The sequence below is a fragment of the Anopheles ziemanni genome, chromosome 3 (genome assembly GCF_943734765.1).
Source record: "Anopheles ziemanni chromosome 3, idAnoZiCoDA_A2_x.2, whole genome shotgun sequence".
NCBI classification, from domain to species: Eukaryota; Metazoa; Arthropoda; class Insecta; order Diptera; family Culicidae; genus Anopheles; species Anopheles ziemanni.
In genome coordinates this window covers 20,847,321-20,867,885 of record NC_080706.1, presented here as the reverse complement: position 1 = coordinate 20,867,885, position 20,565 = coordinate 20,847,321, and the positions used below count along the sequence as shown (strand labels likewise).

The 20,565-nt window shown below is 45.9% G+C and overlaps 1 protein-coding gene across 1 annotated transcript in view; it reads left to right on the top strand.

Moving 5' to 3' along the window:
• The first annotated feature begins 452 nt into the window (after positions 1–452).
• The window catches only part of LOC131284329 (unconventional myosin-IXb-like), a 44,358-nt gene continuing 24,245 nt past the window's right edge, over positions 453–20,565 (top strand). Inside the window, exons 1-5 of the mRNA XM_058313184.1 lie at positions 453–822; positions 5,780–5,790; positions 8,173–8,484; positions 19,144–19,254; positions 19,708–19,829. Of these exons, the coding sequence (XP_058169167.1) occupies positions 453–822; positions 5,780–5,790; positions 8,173–8,484; positions 19,144–19,254; positions 19,708–19,829 (926 nt within the window). The remainder of the gene's footprint in view (positions 823–5,779; positions 5,791–8,172; positions 8,485–19,143; positions 19,255–19,707; positions 19,830–20,565) is intronic.

The window sequence follows — 20,565 nt, the reverse complement described above, 5'->3', positions numbered from 1 at the left end:
GGAGCGGTCTCTAGCTGTGCCGAGTGCATGCGACCCTTTAGAACGGCCACCCGTTAGTAGTAGGTCTGCGAAGTGAAAAGTGAATCTCTTTCGGAGAATGAAAAGAATCTCGTAGGTGTTATTAGAGTTTTGTATAAGCAAAAAAAACCCCGACCCATTGTTCCGTGTCAATCGGCCAGTAGTGTGTCCCTTTAGTATTTACCCGAATGTGTGTAATGTAGTGTGTGCGCGACTTGTGGAAAAAGAGTTAGGTGAAAAAGCAGAAGGAAGAGAGCAAAACAGAAAATTTTCCCAACTGGTGATTGTACGTGGCTGGCTAGTAGCAGGCTGGTTGCATCCCTAGTTCGTGACAGGTTGTTGTTGTTGTTGCTGGCAAGGGGTTTGCATGTGTGTGCGCACGTATTTGACAAATCCGGTGGCTGCTGAATGGAAGGAGTCGGAGTCGGAGCAGAATGAGCGGCGTCGACTGTAGCAGTTGCAGTTGGATCGCCAGCATTAGCCGCCGCAGCCGTCGCCGAAGCAGCGTCCCCATCGGCATCAGTAGCAGTACCTCATCGGCCGCTCGCACCATCAGCAGCACCACCGCCATCAACACCACTCCACTGCCTGACGACGCCATCGGCAGGAGGCAGCAGCTCTATCGCCAAGGCGCACGGTCGATCCCTTCAAACGCACGTTTGATGCGATTGGGTCGCCAACGGCAGCATCGGTCGTTGTTGCTGCATCAACCTCCTACAACCATACCAGCCAGTACCAGCAGCCCCGTCGACGTCGGCCATGTCGCAGGATACACTGGGGGACTGCTCGCGCTATATTCTGCAGGTACGTTACAGATCCTAAGCCCACAATAAACCGCAATGGTAACTTGCAACCTCGATCGGCGAAAAGAGAGGTTGAAGCAAAGCAAATTTTCTGCACCGCCATTGTTTTGACAGTTGATTGAAGTTGTTTTCAAACACACTTGCATTATGTGACAGATCCTCGCAACAATCTCTTACATAGATATATATCGCCCGAAAATCTGAATCGCAGATTGTGACCCAAGTCTTCACGGATAGTGTCGTTAAATAATTTTTCAAGTAGTCAAAGTGCTCCTCGGTGCGATGTCACGAGAATATAGATCCCGTTGGTCACTATGATGTGATCGTAATCAAGTGTCATACCGAATGCCAAATTACTTTTTTATTAAACGCTCTCTGATAGCGGATTATTAATGAAATATACTAAAATTTTTTTTAAACAAACTTTTCGTAAACTAATAAAAGGTAAACAAAATTAAAAATTTTTATAAGGTTAAATAAATTAAAATATAAAATTATCCCAAGTGAACGTTACGTTTTTTTCTTAAATTACATTTTGCTCCACTCACATAAAGTAAATGTGTTTGTAAACACTTTTCGAACCACGAATGGTGTTGGTGGTTTGCCACGAATGGTGTTGGTGGTTTGCAGAAGATCCCGGCCATCATCGGTGGTTGTGTGGGGGAAGGTGCGGAGCACGCGGGATGCGTGTGAACGATAAACAAATTTCGTCCGATCGCTTCGTTTCGAGAGGTTGGCCAGAGTGTGGTGGCTCTTACGCGGAGGAAAGCAAAGGAAGAAAAAATCAGCACACATTTACACACACATGCAGTAATAGTGTAACACGGTTATTGCTGCGAATTATGGCGCCTTCCCGTGGTGAAATTCCGGCGATTCCGTTCACGCGCGCGCACTCACTTTCCGTAAATCAATTATCTGTAATAACATACCATTCCTGGGGCGGGCGGGCATTCCCGAATGTTCCCGAATTTCCCCATACGATCGCCCCTACCGACGCCCGTTCCTAGGCCGCCCAGCACGGGGTGTGAATATGATCTCGGGGGATCTCTGGGGGAGGAGGTCTATCGTGTCTTCAAACAACGAAGACGACCGAGACGTTGGCTGGCACATGCCGATGGCGTTGTTGGTAGCGAGTTTATTTATAAGTGCAGACGTGTTGCCTTAGTTGGGGCGTACAGTACTCTCATTTGTGCCCTTGATCGAGGAGTGACTCGCTTCTGTAAAGGAGTTAGCGTTTATGAGCACCGGTCTCGTTAGGGAGGACTTTAACGGAGGTTTGGACTAACCTTGTAGTTTTTCGGGACTTCCTGTGATGTTTGTAAACGAAAGTCCCCTTCGTTGGTAACCGAAATATTTCTGTAGTTTAATTGCTAGTGTTCATTCGATGCCAATTTGAAGGGGTTTCTTTCAGAAGTATAACTCTGCGCGAAGAATGATAGAACTCTTGTCTATTTATGGACTGCTACATCATTTGTAATCCATGCTACGATCACTTTTTAAATCAATGCATTTCAAACACCACCCCCGTTTCTTATCGTTTTACGATCTTCACGATTTGCCTCGTGGTCGGCTAGTAATAGCATTGTTGAAAGAATTCATTTTGCCCGCGTCATCGTTGGACAGCCAAGAAACGTGCAAAGAAAATCTAAGGTTCCTCGCGGGGGTTGTCTTTGCCAATCTGGAGCGGAAGGAGTGTGGCATTGCTGCACACACAAGGCTTCACCCGGAGGAGGCTATCGTCACTTCGAACAACCCGGAGTCATCCGTCAGTAAAGTCAGTCCATCCAGTGGGGTTCCGTATTCGCCAGGTGGTGGTGGTCGCCCGACAGGCCTCAGTCGCTCACAGAGGTAAAGGTCAAGATCGTAAAAATCACACACACACACACACACACATCATCAATCTGAATGTCGGACCAAACGGAAGAGAAGGAAAGGGAGAGCTTCCCGAAACTCGTTTGGCCTTGAAAGGAAGCAAAAAAGAAAAGAAATACACTTATTGGTGGCCCATTGTAGATATTGCAGGACACTAAAACCGTTGTCTCCTTCGCGGAGTTGTGCCTCTCCAGCGTTGTAGCTCCAGCACGGAGAGACACCGGGCGGGGTGACGGCGACGGTTGGATTGATAAGATAACGATGCCGGCTTGGTTGCTCCTCGTCAATATTGCCTCCAGCTCCCCCCGGGTCTACGGCGTGCCTCTAAGGGCCATTTGGCAAGGTGGTGATATTTTCAGTGGACTTTGAGGGGAAGGCCGAGAATCTCAGTTTGTTTAACTTGTTACGATCACGCAACTATCGAAAAGAAAAAATCAATATTTGACTAGAGCTACGATTTATTGCCACACACCTATTGCCGATCCCTTCTTGTTCTCCTAAAATGGGCGATTACTTTCAATAAAACATTTCCCTTCTTTGGGCAAATGCCGTGGGCGAAGGGGGCTACGAAACCGTTGAGTGATCGTTTATTTGCGGTACAAATGATGTTCTTAAATTTCGACCCGATTCACCGCGTAATAAAATGAGCTCACTGGTCAAACGTTTTATACGTCCTTGACTCACGTGCCTGTAGCATACAGACATGCTTTAAATGGACGTCCCCATCTCTGTGCCATCGGGGGAAAGGGGTGGAGGATCTGGAGTAAATCTATATATTTCTTCTCCAATTACTTGTAATAAAAAATCGATCCGTTTTTGGAGCAGCTGTGCACCTACGAACGTAAATCACGAGCCGTCCGACTGACGTCTCGTGTGTGCCAATTCGCCATTTGCCCAAGGACACCTCATATGTCACCTTTTTTTTGTTTTATGCATGCCAACCATCATATCCAGCACACTTAGCCGACGTGAAGATTCGAGGCAGTGGCATTCTCAAGTAAGCAGGAGACCCACACACTCCAGGACAGAAACGTATCACGCTCCTCATCGCCCAATGGGGCTCTCTATAAATAACCGAACCGAACCGGGCCTGCGGGTTCACCGGAAATTCCGAGCCAAAGTCGTCCCGGCGACAGAACACGTGTCAACAGCTCAACCGTCGTCAAAGAGAGGGGCGTGGGAGGGGGTTAGGAAGCGTGATAAGAAAGTTCTGAACTGCAGTTGCAACCGGAGCGGAAACTCCTCGAAAGAATCTCGGGCGCACGGGAAGCATGAGCGTAGGCGTCGCTCGCCTATAAACTCTGGGGCGCTTGGTGGTTTTTGTTGGTGCACCTACACCGGTACCGGGAGTCAACTTGACATTTGACAGGCTTTTCCGACGAGTGGCACCAAGGTGACGTGCGCCCCGTATCGCGTATCGCCATGCCATTCGCACAGGGAAATGCGGAAGTGGTCACCGGTACGCGAGCTACTAATAATATCCCTATTTCCGGAAAGTGTAACACCTCTCCGAGGGGTTGAGAAAACAAACATACGGACGCTCATAAACATTTTGGGACCCTCTTCGCGTTGTTTCACACCTACACGCAGGCATACAAATGGTACAGAATTGTAGCCTCTTCTCCTAGAGGAGCTAGAACTTGTGTGTCATTCCTAAGGGCAAGATAACGTCGGTAAGAGGCAAAAGTTAGCGAGGAAAAAGGCAAAGGCTATGTCCGCTCCGAGGGCGTTTCATGTATTCCAAAGCTCTTGTGTTCCTGTAAATGCGAAAGAACCCTTTCATTGTTGTTGGGGTGAGAAAGGGATAAGGCAGCATCGCAGAAGGGAAAAAGAATATTGGCCGCGGGTAGTTGTTTGTCAAAGAGAAATAAAATCCAAATCTTATCACACACCACGCACACGGGAGAAGGGAATGTGTACGTATGTACATATACGGCGGGACCATGGTCCGATAAGGGCTCCTCGGGCCGCTTATGACGTCCTCGGCCAGTCGCTTCTGATGAGCGGCTTTTGACGAGTTCAGGGCAAACTTTGTCGGGGTTTGTGGCACGGTTTCAATCGACATCATGAGGTCATGGGGAGTACGGAGTAGTATTTTGCTGCCGTAATGACATTTGCCACTCGTCGCGTTGTGTATCGCCAATAGGAAACAATCTTTTAGTCCTCTTCCACATGACGGGTTCTAGCACCACATCCCAGCGCAGGTGGTGGGAACGCTCCGAGCGGATAACCTTTTCCGTTTCGATTAGTATCGGATGAGATTAGCCCTGTGCGGATGGCACGACACACAATGTACGTGCAGTGCAGCGCCAAACACTTAGCCTCACGGAGGCTTACAGGCCCGGTATGATGAAATCCGCAGTAAAACTGCGAGGCCAAACAACCGACCGACTTCGGTGCGGACCCTCACAACAAAAACAGCGTCTTTAGAACGCGTCAAGTGCACGGTGGGTGCCTATGTTCCATTCACAACTCCTCCAATGCATACCACAGTGATCGTGTTTGGTGGCCCTGAGTTTGGATGAATCATCTATTCGCTCGGCGTGTGTTTTTTTCCCTTCCCTTGCGGGTGTATGTTGTGCCCTCCGTTGACAATCGATTCCATTCAACCAACTGGCAGCCTGTTCAACACCGACCGAACAAAGTGTTTTTCACGCCGTCAAACTGGTGATGGTACTAGTGCAGCGAACTAAAAATAACTGTGTCTTAGGTTTGTTTTATGCGCCAGAAATCGTTAGAATTTGTTGGGAATTACTTTGGGCGTACAGAATTCTGAGGCAACACGCCTGAAGAAGAAGGTCTGTAGTCGCGTGTGGTATGTTCCACTAGTTTGGTGTCGATCTCAACATACTTCGACTAGTGTTCTGCAATTCTGAAGATCCTGGTATCAACGAAATGGGCTCATCCGATCAGTCTCGGGCTATTCTCTAAAAACCCTGTGGGATACCAGATGATGTGGCTATCGTTTATAAAGATCGGTGTGGCCATGACGGGTCACCGGCCAGCGAAAGCACATATCTCACCCATCGATAAGAGGGTTTGGCTTCGATATATTACGCGATTTTGTTGTTCGCCCTTATCGCCAGAGTGCAACGTGGTATGTGTGTGTGTATGCGTGTGCGTGTCATGGCAAGTTCGCGATTGATTGATAAGCGCTTGTTATCCCTCAGGCCGACTGTGGCAGGTTTTTGTTCGCATATCCCTCGGTCGTGGAACTACTCCCGTTCGGGGACCTTCCATAGGAGGCGGCGCACACATACGGTGTTAAGATATCGGAACATCGCAAGCTTCGGGTACCGCACACTGCAGGTGGCGCGTGGCCTGTCAGTGCGGTGACTACACGGGCCCGAACCTGTTCGCATTTTCGCCGCTGTGTCCCCTGCTCGGACCCGGCCACAAGTTGTTGCCCAAGGGGTGTGTTATTATTGATTCGATTCCGTTGACTCAACACCCAGTATCAATGGTTGCCGTGCCTGTTCTCGTTGCGCACGCGTGCTCTAGTGCTGGAAGGAGCGAAAGGGATACCCTTGGCGACAAAATTGCCCTCCGCGCGTGACGTCGTGATCTCGAACCGGTGGAAGATTTGTAGTCTTTCCGGAAGGAGAAGGAGCGATGCAGCCCAAGCTATCCGAGGGCATTAGAGTGTTAGATCGCTTGCAAGTGGTTCGAAGGTGTGTGGCAGAGGGAGGAGATCGTGGTTATTAGCGAGGAGGAGGGGGACAGGTGGCTAAACGGTTTGTGAACAATGTGTCAATCGTTAGTGATGGGGGGAGGGTAAGGAAAGAAATTAGTGTCGATCGATCAGTAACTGGCTGATCTCGGAGGTACAGGAAGGCAAGATGTGAGTGGTTTGTTCTCACGTTCGTGTTCAGTGCGCCGCATTTGGTTGTGAAAATTGCGATCTAAAATCGAATCCCCGAATTCAGTGCGATCGCGCTAAGATGATCCTCACTCTCAACACCACGTGGCGGGGGTCGTTGTTTTAGAGCACATCTCCGTGTCGGTGTGCATCTCCAGAGTGCCTCGATCTCGATCGAGAGCACTTCGTGTGTTCGCGCCATTCTCGACGGTCATCCTCGCGCTCCAGTCCCGACAGTGAGAGTAGGGCAACCAACCACTACCTAGTGAACAAAACACGATCGGGGAATATCACTCCCGGGGTTCATCTCGCCTATCGCTCCATAATTGCTAGTTACGATCGAACGGTGCTCCTGGGCGGTTCTGGGTCAGCACGCTTTGTGCCCACTCACCCACTTACGCCCGGATCCAGTCCAAGTGTGTTTGGTCTTCTCCCCCTGTCAGTGGTGTCTACTTTCGAGCCATGTTCAAGGGTTCAGCTGTCAAGTGACGCATCACGGATCGTCGACTCACCGAACCCATGTGCTCACATTTGTCTTATCGGAATCGATAAGAGGAAAGCCTTGTGTGTTGGGCCGGCACATTTCGCGTGCGTTTGGATTGGTACATGGTTGGATAGATAATCGTGCTGTTGGTATAAAAAGCCTCTAAAATATGTCGATTACACAGTGAGTGTGTGTGTTAATGTATTTATGTGAAATACCCTTCGCCACCGAGGTGTACCTATTGGCAATTCTTGCACCACACGGTTTGGCCGTCTTGAAGCAATCAAACCCGGGGCACAATTCTTAGAACAGAGTCGCCAAGGGCTATTCTAAATCCCTTCCTTCCTCCCCACACTCCGTCGTTCAACCAGTTTTGTGCAACTTCCGCTCGCCAGCCAGAGGCGCTCGTTCAGTACTCCGTTCTCCGACGGTGAGAACTTCGTACCTCCGCCGTCAGTTGCGCCAAGTCGGGCGAAGGAAAGCGGAAGTCGGTGATTTAGTGCAGTGTGTGTAGTGCGCCACAATGCACTCGTAACGGGTGGGGGGGTGTAAAGTTGAAAATTTCATTCGACTTCATTTTAGGGCACTTGTTGCATTCGGCGTTTCCTTCATGGCGTAATTTATCCTGCAGTGATTTAGAGCTGTTGTGAAGTAAGGGCCCTCAGTGAGGTGTTTCGAGACCCGTAGTTCGACGATCGTTTGGGTAAAATAAACGGCACTTCCGGTGGTGTTTTACGCAATTTTGGCTGCTTTGTGCGGCATGGTCGATTTTTATTGATCACGTGATGTGTCCCGGAAACGGATTGTGCTTCGTCTGACCGACATTCGTTCACGGGTGCTTGTAGTTCATTTATAACGTTAATGAAAAAGTTCTCAAATCAGTGATATTTCCCTTCGGTGGTGCTATTCTAGTTGAAAGAGAGTTGGAAATGTCAGCTAAATGTTTCGATGTGTAATTTCACGCAGTGTACAATTTATTCAAATGGTGCCGGTATGGTTTATGTTCTGTTCAATAGAAAAAAGGTTCGCTAGCATAGCTGTCAGAGTATATCAAGAACGCCGATACCTAGCATGTATTTGCTAGACCCACTACCCTCCACCGCTCAACTTTCCACTCCACCGTCGACGGTTGACAGTTAGCGACTACAACGAACAACAGTGTCGGCAACGTAAAGGAAAAATCGCCCAAAAATATCAACCAACCAACGAGACCATCGATAAATCAGTCCGCAACGATGGAACCTTCCGAACTCGCGAACGTGACGTCTACGGGCAGCGTTCGCAAGAGAGCCCCGTCCAAACGAGGCGAAACTATGCCGCCACAATCCACCACCACCACTGGAACCCACACCCACACCACCAGTGAAAGTGAGAAGAAGCGTCTCGCGAGACTTTCGCGGCTTTACTACGACGATTTCGTAACGCTGGACACGACGATTATGCTGAAGGTAAATTTGGTGTGCCTCACTTGTTGGACAAGTGTTAAAAGCACAGAATCGCAAACGTTAGGTTTTCTGAGGAAATTGTGTGTTTCTGTTTTGGAACCCGTGCCACATCGTTTAAAACTTGTTCTACACCGATGAATCAACGCGCTTCCTATGCTCTTAATCGATGCTTGACGCAGTCGAATGGAATTATGAATCATACACCGTTCCTAATCGATACATATGAACAACTATTGCGTTTGCAAACCACCATCGATGATTGTGGTGGGGTTTCGCTGATGGCGACGATGTGCTGATGATGCTGCTGCTGCTGCTGATAATGATTGGCCATGTGTGATCGTCGTGCAGGGAAAATAGATGGATACGTCCCGTAATACCGTTCGTTCGAGCGGGCGCTGATTAATCATTTCCGCTCCAGGTCGCCGACGATACTACGCGACGAGCAGTTCATTCGCTTCCGAGACCCCTTTGAGTTGAGTGACGAAATTCTGTCGTTTGTAAACATGGAAATAAAATGTAACATGCAAAAGAAAATTTATTCGCTAAAGTTGCCACTTAACTTTGGCTCGAAAACTGGTAGTGTTGTCTCTTAGGCTATGGAACCTTTTACAATCAAATTCTGTCTCTAACTCATCACTTTTTATCTCTTGTCGAAAATATGAGTAATTGTGGTTTTCTTAGGTAATTTATGATATTTTTTACCGATTTCCCGAGCACTTTTTGTTTGCGCATTTCGAAATCCTCATAGAAACGGTGAGTTCTGGGATATAAACTTTCATTTATAGCCGCTAAACGTCACTTGTTTTGTTTGTTTACAACCGTTGCCGTATATTTGCCACATTTTAATCAGTACTAAACTATTGATTTAGTAGTAATTATGCTTGTAATCATTTTATATTTTAGTAATTAGTAATTATATTTCCTTGTTGTAGACAGCTTTACAAAATAATTTTGAGTAGAAACATAATCCTTATATTTACAATCATTCTAAATAACCAAATTTTTGGATAGAGAAAAAATTAAAATCAACAGACAAGATCAGATGAACACGAGAGAAAACCTGATGAGTTAGAGACAAAGTCCAATGCGTTAGAGACAGAAACTGATTTTATTGTAGAGTAACATGATTGATAGGGAACCTTGTTTGATTTGATCCGTCATAAGGAGTACGATAACATCCATCGTATAACTAGATATATTGAATACCTTGTAAGCATACTCTAGACAACGTAGTGGATTGTTTAAACCCCCCCATACCTATTTTTCTTGCAACAATGAAAAAAAGGAGCGGCCAGCGGCTCAAATTGTGCTTGGTTTAATCCACTTCTCGGTTCTTTTTTTTACCGCTTCGGCGAGCGATCGGTCCAGATCGTTGCTAGACCGAGGATTTGTTTATGATCCATCGCGATGTGTTCACTAGCTACTTCCACCAAACACCAGCAGAATCTCCCCTGCTTACAGCACCGACGATGGGCGTTCCTTCATTCGGAATATCTGCGATCATATGCAAAAGACGAACCGCATTTTCTTGTGCATCATGGTATCACTTTTTCCTCGGGTTTCCTCTCGAAAGTCCCAAACCAGGGTTGTTGGTTTGTTTTCCCGGCCTTTAGCAAGTTCTTCGCGGCTGTCTATCTGTCTGGCTGTGTGTTTGTAAGTGTGCTTCTTGTGATTGAAGTTGTTCAATTATGAGAGCGTTGCAGTAACATTGCACGCCCGGGGAAAGAAAACACGGCTGTGCATCGGTGCGAACGGAGTTTGCTTTCCTTTTCCCATGCCGTCATAAGACAACAAAGCGGTCATCGCTGTTGTTGCTGGTCATCACCAACTATCATCATCGACGACAAAAAGCATCATGTAGGTTGATCCGTTCGAACGGCTGCTGCCAATATAATGATCGATTACTGACCGGAGTGGAGGAAGATGTTGATTCACGGTGATGCTGCCGTGTATTCGTTTAGATGATTTCCAGTTCCAGGGATCGGCCCGCGTCGGTGCGTTCAACTCGGTTCAGTTTGGAGCTCGCGTCCGCTTTTCCCGGACGGCGATCAGCTGCTGCCTGGTGGGGAGAGTTGAAGACACCGAAGCGTGCCGGGGCTAAGACACACCACTAATAACAGTGGTGGTGCAATAAGAGTGCATAAGTCGTAACGATTGGACACACGCAAACGAGTTAGATTGCAAAACATTCGCTCGCCGGGGCCAGCGGAAACATCGGGAACACGTTGGAAAAGTGAGCCGTACGAACGAGAAAAACAAGTATTCACCCGAGCGCCCGAGAAGAAGCAAATAAGCGGCGAGTTGCGGCTTTCTTTTACTAATTAAAGGAACTGCTAGCTACCAACCACCACCACCACCATATATTCTGGTTGCCATCACCTCATGAGGAGTCTCAATTAGCTCCTGAGGCTGTCAGTCGACCCGGAGGAAGCTCCCTTTCGGTGGAATTTTTCGATGTGTGTGGCAGTAAAAAAAACACACACCCACAAAAAAAAATGATATCTCATTCAACGCGGTACCATTTTCAACGTGCGAAACACCATCATCGCGTGATGATTTCTTTTAACCATCGGTAGTTTTCCATTTGCTAATAAATCATTTCCCTCCGAGTGCGAGTCCGTTTTCCTTCCTTTCGTTCCTCGGGATGATGGTATCCTAATCTCTACCCCAGAGGGATTTTGAGTGAGAGAGTGGACCGGTGGGAGGGGTGGGGGGGTGGATCAAACTTAAAGATGATCCAAGGCCACGGTCGGATGCCGCCAGTTGCTGCGGCCTCGTGGTCACACGATCTGTTGGGGCGTTCAAAAATAAGCGAAAAAGGTGTGGTATCTATCGCCATGTTCTCAAACGGTTCTCGCCACAGAGCCAACCCGGGCTTGAAATATCCCGCGGGGCGGGAAGAGACCGCCGGCGCACCTGCTGCCAGCGGTCACTCAATCATCGTCGTCGTCGTCGTCGTCGTCCTGCCGCGTCGGCTGATCAGGTGGTGCCCAACCATCTTCCCAACTGGCGCGCGGATCGTCGATTTAAAATTGAAAAATGCTCATTCGAAAACGCGAATTGGCCTAAGCGACGCGTATGTGTGTGTGTAACGTACGTGTATCGTTGGCAGTGTGTGGCTGTTGGCACCGCTCACGGAATGTCGCGCGAGTATGGCCCGGGATTTAGAATAATATTAAAATGATGCCCCCGAAATGATGCCTGCCAGTTTCGCCGGGGATCGTTTCGGGCAAAATAAAATGAATAAAGAATTTAAATTAGTCAAATGACAAACCTCTCCTTCTCCCGCCAATGGTCCCCTTTAACCAGTGTTGGACAATTAAATCTAATCGGTTTGAAAAAGCCAAAACCGAGCGTCGTTGTCCGCGACGTCCCCTGGGGAAGCGATGTATCCTGCCAGGTTTTTTTTATTTCTATTCGTCTCGATCAGATGCGTGGGAAGGATGGATGCGGATGGGTAAGCGACTCGTGTTGTTGTGCCTCTTAATTCGGTGTTGGTTTCTACCGAAATTCTAGAATTTGCATGCTTCTCCCGTGCGAAGATGGGAAGCATAATTCCTTAGAAGGAAAAAACGAAAGGGAAACATGGCTGGACCGGACCGAGCGTCTCAACAAACTCGTCAACCATGACCTGTGCACGTAGGTCTTCCATTGTACGGTTGGAAGGATCTACATAACATAGTAGTGTCAAGCTTCAACCAACATTTTTAGCTGAATTCAAAAGCGCTGAATCTTTCCATGGAGTGTCAAAGCAATTTTCTTTGATATGGTATGTTTGTAAATTTCGTATACTGCCGAATAGCTGCAAAGGCATTTCTGTACTTATTTCTGTACTGTATTTAAATTTTTGTTTTGAAAATTTAATGGATTAGCCAAATCTTCTATCATTTGCGTCTTATCATTTGCATTTACACTTCAATGGACGGAGGAACATATGATTCGGACAAACATAAGCACTTGATGAACAGTGTTAACTGTTTCTCCCCCTGACCAAACCGGGCATCTCCTTTTTCCCCTTTATCCGTTGCCAACGGTCGCTTGAACCCCGTTCCCAGCAATCGGACACGACGGACCACACGAGCAGGCGGAAAGAAGCTTCGTTCGAGATAATAATTCTCAGCCACGAAAACCTGACCTCAACCCTGCTGCCCGGACGTTGTTGTTTCGAAGCCAGCCATCGAATCCACACAGTTGTTCCACCGAGGGATATTCTGTTCGCTCTCCAAACATGTGCGTAAGACGACCATTCCGGACGGACGGCGTCGGCGGCGACCGGCTCTTTGGCGCGCCGGTGCTAGTTTTCGAGCACTACATCAAACAAATATATGTTCGCATAAATTTGCATATTTCGTCGCCGTGTGTTTGCTCGGCGGCGACCACGGACGCGCCCGTACGGGTTTGTAAAATTCTTCTACACCACTCCACCCAAGCCTAGCTCCACAGACACACACACATGACTGGAAAGCTGCGATACTGCTAGTGCTGGATTGGTGTGGAAATCAACGTGTGGGCTCAAGATGACCAAGAAAAATGGTTCTTAAGCGGAGAAATGTTGAAAGCAGGTTTTTTCTTCCTGTCCACGATCTCCTCTCCCAGAACATAAACCCCTGATCTACGGTTATTTCTCTTGTGAATAGCAGTTGTAAAATAAACCATAGTGAAAATAAATTATCTTTTCGAATGGGAAAATTAAAACCAATTTGTAATTAATTAAATTGTCGAATTGATAATTTTTGCCTGTGTTTGGATTTAAAGTACAAAATATTACATCATTAAAAAAGACAAAACAATTCAATTAACCAATCTTTTTTTAACTCGACTGTGTATGTTGTACACGGATTGATAAGGTAATGTTTGTTGCTGATCTGACAGCACAATTTAAAATATTTGAAAAAATAATTCCATTGGCTAATGTCGTGTTCATAATGTTTCTTAAAGTGCTTGTGTGTTCGTGGGTATGTTGTTATCATACTGTGACACGTGCTTGACATTTTACCAGTTATAGAAACACTTGCGACCGGTCAAAAATGGAGGGTGCTTGCTGCGTGAGTCATAAGGAATCATTTATACCGACTCGACGGATTGCTCGGGCCGATGTCAGCCCTGAGACCTGAAAGTGAACCAAAAGTTTGAAAGATATTTGATCGGTTGATCCGGTTTCGCGTGCTATTCCCCATCCCCCTTCCCCTTTTGCCGCGCTGCCAGCGAATCAACAATTCCGTCCTGAATTGTTTGGATTTTCGATTTCGGTTTCGCTCGGGGTCTCATAGCGATTTAATTAACGGATGGCTCGGTGGGAGACGCCTGGGACGACTTGACAAGGTCAAGATGATTGGAGCGAGACGTTTTTTTTTTTTTTTTATTTCGTTTTTGAAATCGAGTTTTATGATTTTTTTTTTGCTTTGTTTTGTCGCTCGTCCAGGAAGAGCACAAGAGTTTGGGAATGGTTTGGTCGAGTTCAGGAAGAGTGCGTGGTTCCCAAGCGTTTTCGTCCGAGATGCATTTCTGTGCTGCGAGGGGGCGGGGGTCTGCCGTAGGTTTAACGATCTTCTGCTTGCGGCTGTGTTCGTGTTTTTGTTTTGTCCCTGTGTGGCTTTTGGCGAGGGAATTAATTCTGCCCCAGCAGCGTGCCATCGCTCCGGCGGTACGAAGATCTTCAGGTCAAGGATGTTGTCATCATCTTGCATTTGCCATTCTCTCAATGCGAATAACGCGAAATGCGCGCGCCCATCGAACATAATTTCGCGTGAGGGAACCAACATCTTTCCGCTTCCGTTTCACTCGTCCACTTGTCAAGGTGAGGTTGCTTGTGAATGGCAAATGTAAGAATAGATCTTATGACAGCACACGACGTATGGTACTGCTTATATTTACTTTCTTCTGCATTCGGTACAAACAATACTGATTGCATTAAATTGACCCATAAAGCATTTTCTTGTTTTATTGCTCAATGTTTAACTCCAATAATAAGCTATTTGATCCTTTTGCTATGCGGTGCAATGGAATTTATTTTTTCTCTTATACTTTCAGTGCAAAATAATTGAAATCAAAGTTGTTGTAGAAACAGTTGCAGTTTTAACAAAAACTGTACTTTATAAATACTTTGTTCCTGACTGCATAACAGGCAGCTTCCGTTAGGGTTTCCCTTTCCCACCGTTGCGCAACCAGCTGCATTCTATTGCGTTAATTAAGGCAAAGTTGGTTACCAGCACTCACTCGGATGCTCGATATCACTCACTCGGTCCCACCATGGGAAGGCATAAAGGCTGCGCGATGCGTTGTCGCAACGCAGGGTGGAAAAAAATAAACACGGACATATATAACCGGGGGTGCAGACGACGTGTGCGCGTTCTTCGGGTCCGAAGAACGCGCAGACGAAGTGCGCGGGTTAGCGAAACTCCTCCCCGAAAAAAACTCCTGCAGCGAGAGTGAGCAGCAATATACTGCTTTCCTTTGCAACCGTACAGGAAGCAACGTAAAATCTGAGCTGCACTCCGGATTTTAGGATGTTTACGCACACAATCTTAAAAACGCCTTACATCCCTAGATGCGCAGCTTTGGGTTTTCTCTAGTGGGTTAGCCATGGAGAAATTTTTATTATTTTGGTAGCTGTTATTTCTTGTAGAGCCAACAGGCCAATGAAAAACATTTTAAGAAAAGGGCATTTGAAAGCGTTATCGAAAAACATAAGCACTGTCATGAGTTCATTGCAGTAAAATAAAAATAATTGGGCTCATGACATTATGGTTGGAGGACAATACCGAGAGGTTGAGCCCTTCAGACATTCGTGCAACCAATCTTCTCAAATGCCCTGTTTTCATATCACTTTCAGAGGACTTTTTGTATGAGCCCGAAACGGCTGGCCTACATTACTGGAACTAAAAGTTGGATCGCCTCAGCTTTTCATGTATATTACTTAGATGATAGTGGGTACAAAAATGAATAAATTTTGAAGTTGATATAGATACACAGATAAAAGTATTCATTAGAATACCAATCAAACAGGTTTTCCGATACAGGAATCGTATGGTCGGTAACTGTAAATCAATATAAATGTGTTTTATTCCCTGGTTCTATTGTTTTCTCGTTATTGAACGGAATTTATAAGTTTATTACGAATGTTTGTTTTGGTTATCCTACATCGCAAGATAGCGCTATTTTTACCAATTATATCGTTCTGTATGACCTTGCGGCTGATACAAAATTGAGGCATTTTGCTCTAGCGTTAGTCTAGTTTGGTGTGAGCCGTTTCGTACTCATACAAAAAGTCCTCTGAAGGTCATGTCAAAATAGGGCAGACTTGCAACTTGAGACCCACGGGAGTACGAGAGGCCATTCAAAAGTTTGCATACACCGTCAGATTACAACAGCAACCAGCAACTTTAGCGCCAAAAAAGAAACAATTGTAATACTCATTCCTTTCCGGGTCCACCAACAGTAACAGAAAATCTTGCCTGCAGCGGAAGTGAGAGTTCAGAAAACCCGAACATTTTCTTATCCTGTCGCTCTTCTGGTAGCCAATGGAAAACACGAAGGTTACCGAAACCTGCCCGAAAGGTTCCGAACAATTTTTTTCACTACCACTGCTTTGATTTGTGTACGTACACGAAACACCGAACTCATTGCGTCCCCCTTTTTCATATAATCATTTTTGTTCTTCCTTCTCTCTCGAAACTGTTTCATCGGCATTTTTCTCAGTACTTCGTTCTTTTTGCATGTGCCGAACATACATCGGAGGAAGATGGAAGAACAAAAATTGCCATAGGATAAAGAGAGAAGTAACGATTTTGGCATTTCGTGTACGTACACAAATCAAAGCAGTGGTAGTGAAAAAAATTGCTCGGAACCTTTCGCGCCGGTTTCGGCAACCATCGTGTTATTCATTGCCTACCAGAAGAGCGACAGGATAAGAAAATGTTCGGGTTTTCGGAGTTCCCATTCCCGCTGCTGCCAGTTTTTTTCTGTTACTGTTGGAGGAGCAGGAAAGGAAAGAGTATTATAATTGTTTCTCATGATATGTCGCTAAATTATGGGTCTCCTAGTATGTCCCTTTCTTAGAAAGTTCGTTAAAAAGATACCGTAGTCGGCCTTTCGTACCCCAAGGGGTCTTAATTCGAGGTGCGACTTTGCAGTTGGCACGTGATGTGTTGGAACCGTTGTGTTATAGCACCGCGGCTATTATTTTGCTGCTATGAGTTTAGAAGAGCGCCTATTTTCGTTAGCTCTTTAAAATGTCCTAACTACAAAACGTTTGTTCTTAAGACTGCAACAATTTTAGACAAAAGATTTACATGACATAAAATTTATATTTCTTGAATCCCTACGCAGTGTTGCTTATAATACTCAGAAGACAGCATTGATCATAGAACGGAACCATATTCCTCAGCTGCGCGAGTCATAATGGAACTGCAGTTGTCCGTCACTGAGAACATCGGTCAGAGGTTACCGAATCAACCAGCTTCCTTCTAGCAACAGTCGAAGCTCAGCGTGCAGCATTGCCAGGCTCGGCTTGAATTTGCTCACTAAGGTGTAGTCCATTAGCGAAATGTGCTGTTCAGTGATGAACTCAAGGTATGACATATGTGAGACAGCTCCGGAACAAGCTATATGACCTACGATTTGAGCTACCCGTCGGCACAGTTTGTATATCATGATCTAAGACTGCTTTAAGGGTTAGAGTGTAGGACCTTTACCTTTACCTTTAGCTAAGCGGCTTTGACGAAATTTAATGAAATATGCACTATAAGCCGTGCAATGGGAAATACAGAGGCTCAAAAATGAGAAATGGATGTGGTGTACAACTTGTGTCCGACATTGTAGTTCTTCATGAGAAAACAGCAACCAAAATGATTAAATTTCCTTCATGGTCAAACAATTAAAGAAAAACCAAAGATGCGCATCTAGGGATGTACGTTACTTATAAGGTAGTATGCGTAAATATTCCAAATTTACCTTGCCTCCTGTACGGTTGCAAAGTAAAGCAGTATATTGCTGCTCACTCTCGCTGCAGTAGTTTTTTTCGCATTTTGCCGAAGCTAATCCGCACACCTCGTCTGCGCGTTAGCCGCGCCCGAAGAACGCGCAGACGACGTGTGCACACCCCTTAAGAGAAGAGAAGGAAAAAAATACCATGCCACACATAGCTTCAGCTTCATCATCAAACCCGCCGCAAACTCACTTTCATTTTCCACTTCCGGTCTTTTGCCGAACGTGCGCCGAGCGCCGTGTGCGTATCGCGAATGCACGCGTAACGTGTTTTTATCGCTTCCTCCCGGGGGCCCATCCTCCTCCCGGCGGGGTGAGTGGCGGTGTGATGTCCTCGACCGCGAGGGGGGGCCTTCTCACAGCAGGTTTTCGTCGTTAGCAATCTTTGTTGGGTGCTTCTTTTTTTTTTTTTTTTTTTTGGTTTCTCCCCAGCTGTCGTGGTCGTCTTCTCCCGGCTGCTGATCACTAAAACGTTGCAAAATGCACTTAGCAGCACTCTTCGGCAAAGGGTGGGATAAGGTGGGGGAAATGGGGTGCATGTGTGGAAAAGAAAAGCGACGGGCTGAAACTCACGAGCCACGATGTCGTCGCACGGTGATAATTATTGTACGCCAAGCGAGTGTTTAGGAAATGACCACACTCTCGGGGGACTAGGGGTTGGGTCTCCTCTCCGGGGCCGGGGGAGACGGACCAGGGGGACGGCAGGGGCGCGATGGTGGTGCCCGGTTCGTTAGCAAAAGCGGAGACATTTTGCCGTTAAAGGAAAACCGTTTCACTAACGCTTTATTATTGATTCGTTAGTCGGTCCAGCAGAAGGAAGGTGTATACCCGGGCATGGGAAGGAAGTGGGTCCAGGGATAGTAGTCATCACAATTTCTTCCTTTTCCTTTTTAAAAACACTTTATTCACAGTTTCTTTAATATATCCTTTGAGGCGAAAAGTTGGTGCATATTTAATACTGTCATTATTAAAATATTGATTTTTCGAGTCGTTTGTTTTCTAGTTTGCTTCTGATACTATGCTGTCACCATTTATTTAAATCCTCACTATTTATTTATATTTGTTGGATACTTATGAACGCCTTTTCCAAAACGTTTTTTTTGTTTGTAGAAATATTGTTGTGCATTACATTAATGCTAAGAAGTGGATTTACAACGATTTCTTTTCTATCGAACAAAGATTATTCTGAATTGATCAAAGTTAATTTTATCTATCTGTATTGCCTCCATGATTTCTACACTGTGTTACTTTAAAGTTATTTCTTTTAAGCAGTGTTTTATCATAATTTTCCTAAGCTACCCCCTATCCGCCATCGCATTCCCACTGTTCGATACGTTGTCTTATTATTTCCCGCTCCACCGGTCTTCCGGTCGGACACCAAACATTTTTCCTCCATTGCTTCAGAGGTTCGTTCTCGTCGTCGTCTAGCGAAAGAAGGTGCCTTTCTTTCATTTCCATACCTAAGACACCCGAGTTCCCGCATCGGATGAGCCCATAGTGTGGATTGTTTTGTTCAGCTTTTTGTTTGCCATTATGTTTGCATTGCATCTCGCTGCATCACTTTTCAAACCCCGGATCCGGTGTGCGTGTTTTTTGTCACTCTCTCTCACATACTTTCTTTCTGTTTCTTTTTTCACCCTCGTCGGTTTTTCCACGCGATGAAAAACATACACACAGGTCTACGTCGGTGCACTGTCGCTGCACTATGAGGCGCTCAGTGTGGAGGCATCGAAGCAGACCACGGCGGAGGAGATCGTTTCCTGCATCGTCGAACGGCTGGGGCTAACGGTAAGTTTGCTGGATAGTCGCTTTTCCCGTGATAACTTTCTATAATGTTTGCAAATTTATTTGTACCGAACAACCGATGGAAAACGATAATAGGTTAAGAGAATATTAGTCTTAGCTTTTGCTCTATTGCGTTTTGATAGTTGTCACGTTTTCATTGGTTTTCTTTTTAATTATGATTCATAAGTGCTAAGCAATGAACGCCTTTCGATTTTTTATTAATTTAAATTTATTATTTTTCTGTTTGTTTTATACATAAAAAATCTTCTTTTTTTATTCCCATTATGCCGTAAAAATATCTTCTTTTGTAACACAAAAGTCTTATAGTCCACGATTTAAGCCGAGCTAGAATATATTGCGGGACGCTTTGTGTTCCGATGGTTATTCATTTTTGCAGCAAAACAACTCATTTTTCTTCCCGTTTCTCGCTTTCCTTCCCATCCCTTTTGACTGCAGGGAAACAACTATGAGCTGGCGGAAGTGGCCGGCGAGTGCAAGGAAAGGCGACTTTCCGCGCACGAAAAACCCGTCTCCGTTATGCTGCTGTGGCCGATGCACTCGGAGAAAGATTTTCATAGGTAAGTGTTAGCTGTAGCACGGAGTTGGCGAGTGAACGGGGGAAACCGACCCAGGGGAAGAGCCGTTGCATCCGATGCAATTTATCAGCGCGCCGCCAGTTGATGGAATGACGATTGTGAAGAATGAACCCCGACGGGGGATGGGGCTGGTATGGCCGAGCGAAGGAGAAGGGCCAACGGGGTGTCCATGTTTGAGGAAATGAATTTCACTTTTACTTTTACCCGAGTCACCAAACTCGTTTGCGTCCGACAAAAACGGCCCGATGACGGTGATCGAACGCCTGGTGGTGACCGTGGGACAAGAACGTGGAGGAAGCGACGAGAGAAGAGAGGGAGAGAGAGGGATGCGACGCTCACCCCCTTTCGTCTTCCCTCCTTCCACACATCATGAGGAAATGATTAGAGAGAAATTGATTTTCCAACGGCTATAATTTTTGTGGTCGACCATTAAATTCGTGCCGGCAGAATATAAAATCTTTGTGGGTAGGCTTTAAAAAAGGAAAATTGGTGAAATTTGATAACTATCAAGTGTATACACATTTGTAGTTATAATAGGGGTTCTTCTTTTTCATTTTAAACAGATTTTTCTTTACCTCGTTTCACAAAAGTATCACTATTTACCGTAGATGTTTTTTTATCTTGTGATTTATTTAGCAAAATGATTTTTTTCAAGAACATGGTTTTCCTTTCTCTGTGACGTCATGCAGAAAGGTGGTTGCTTTGGTCAATTATGTGT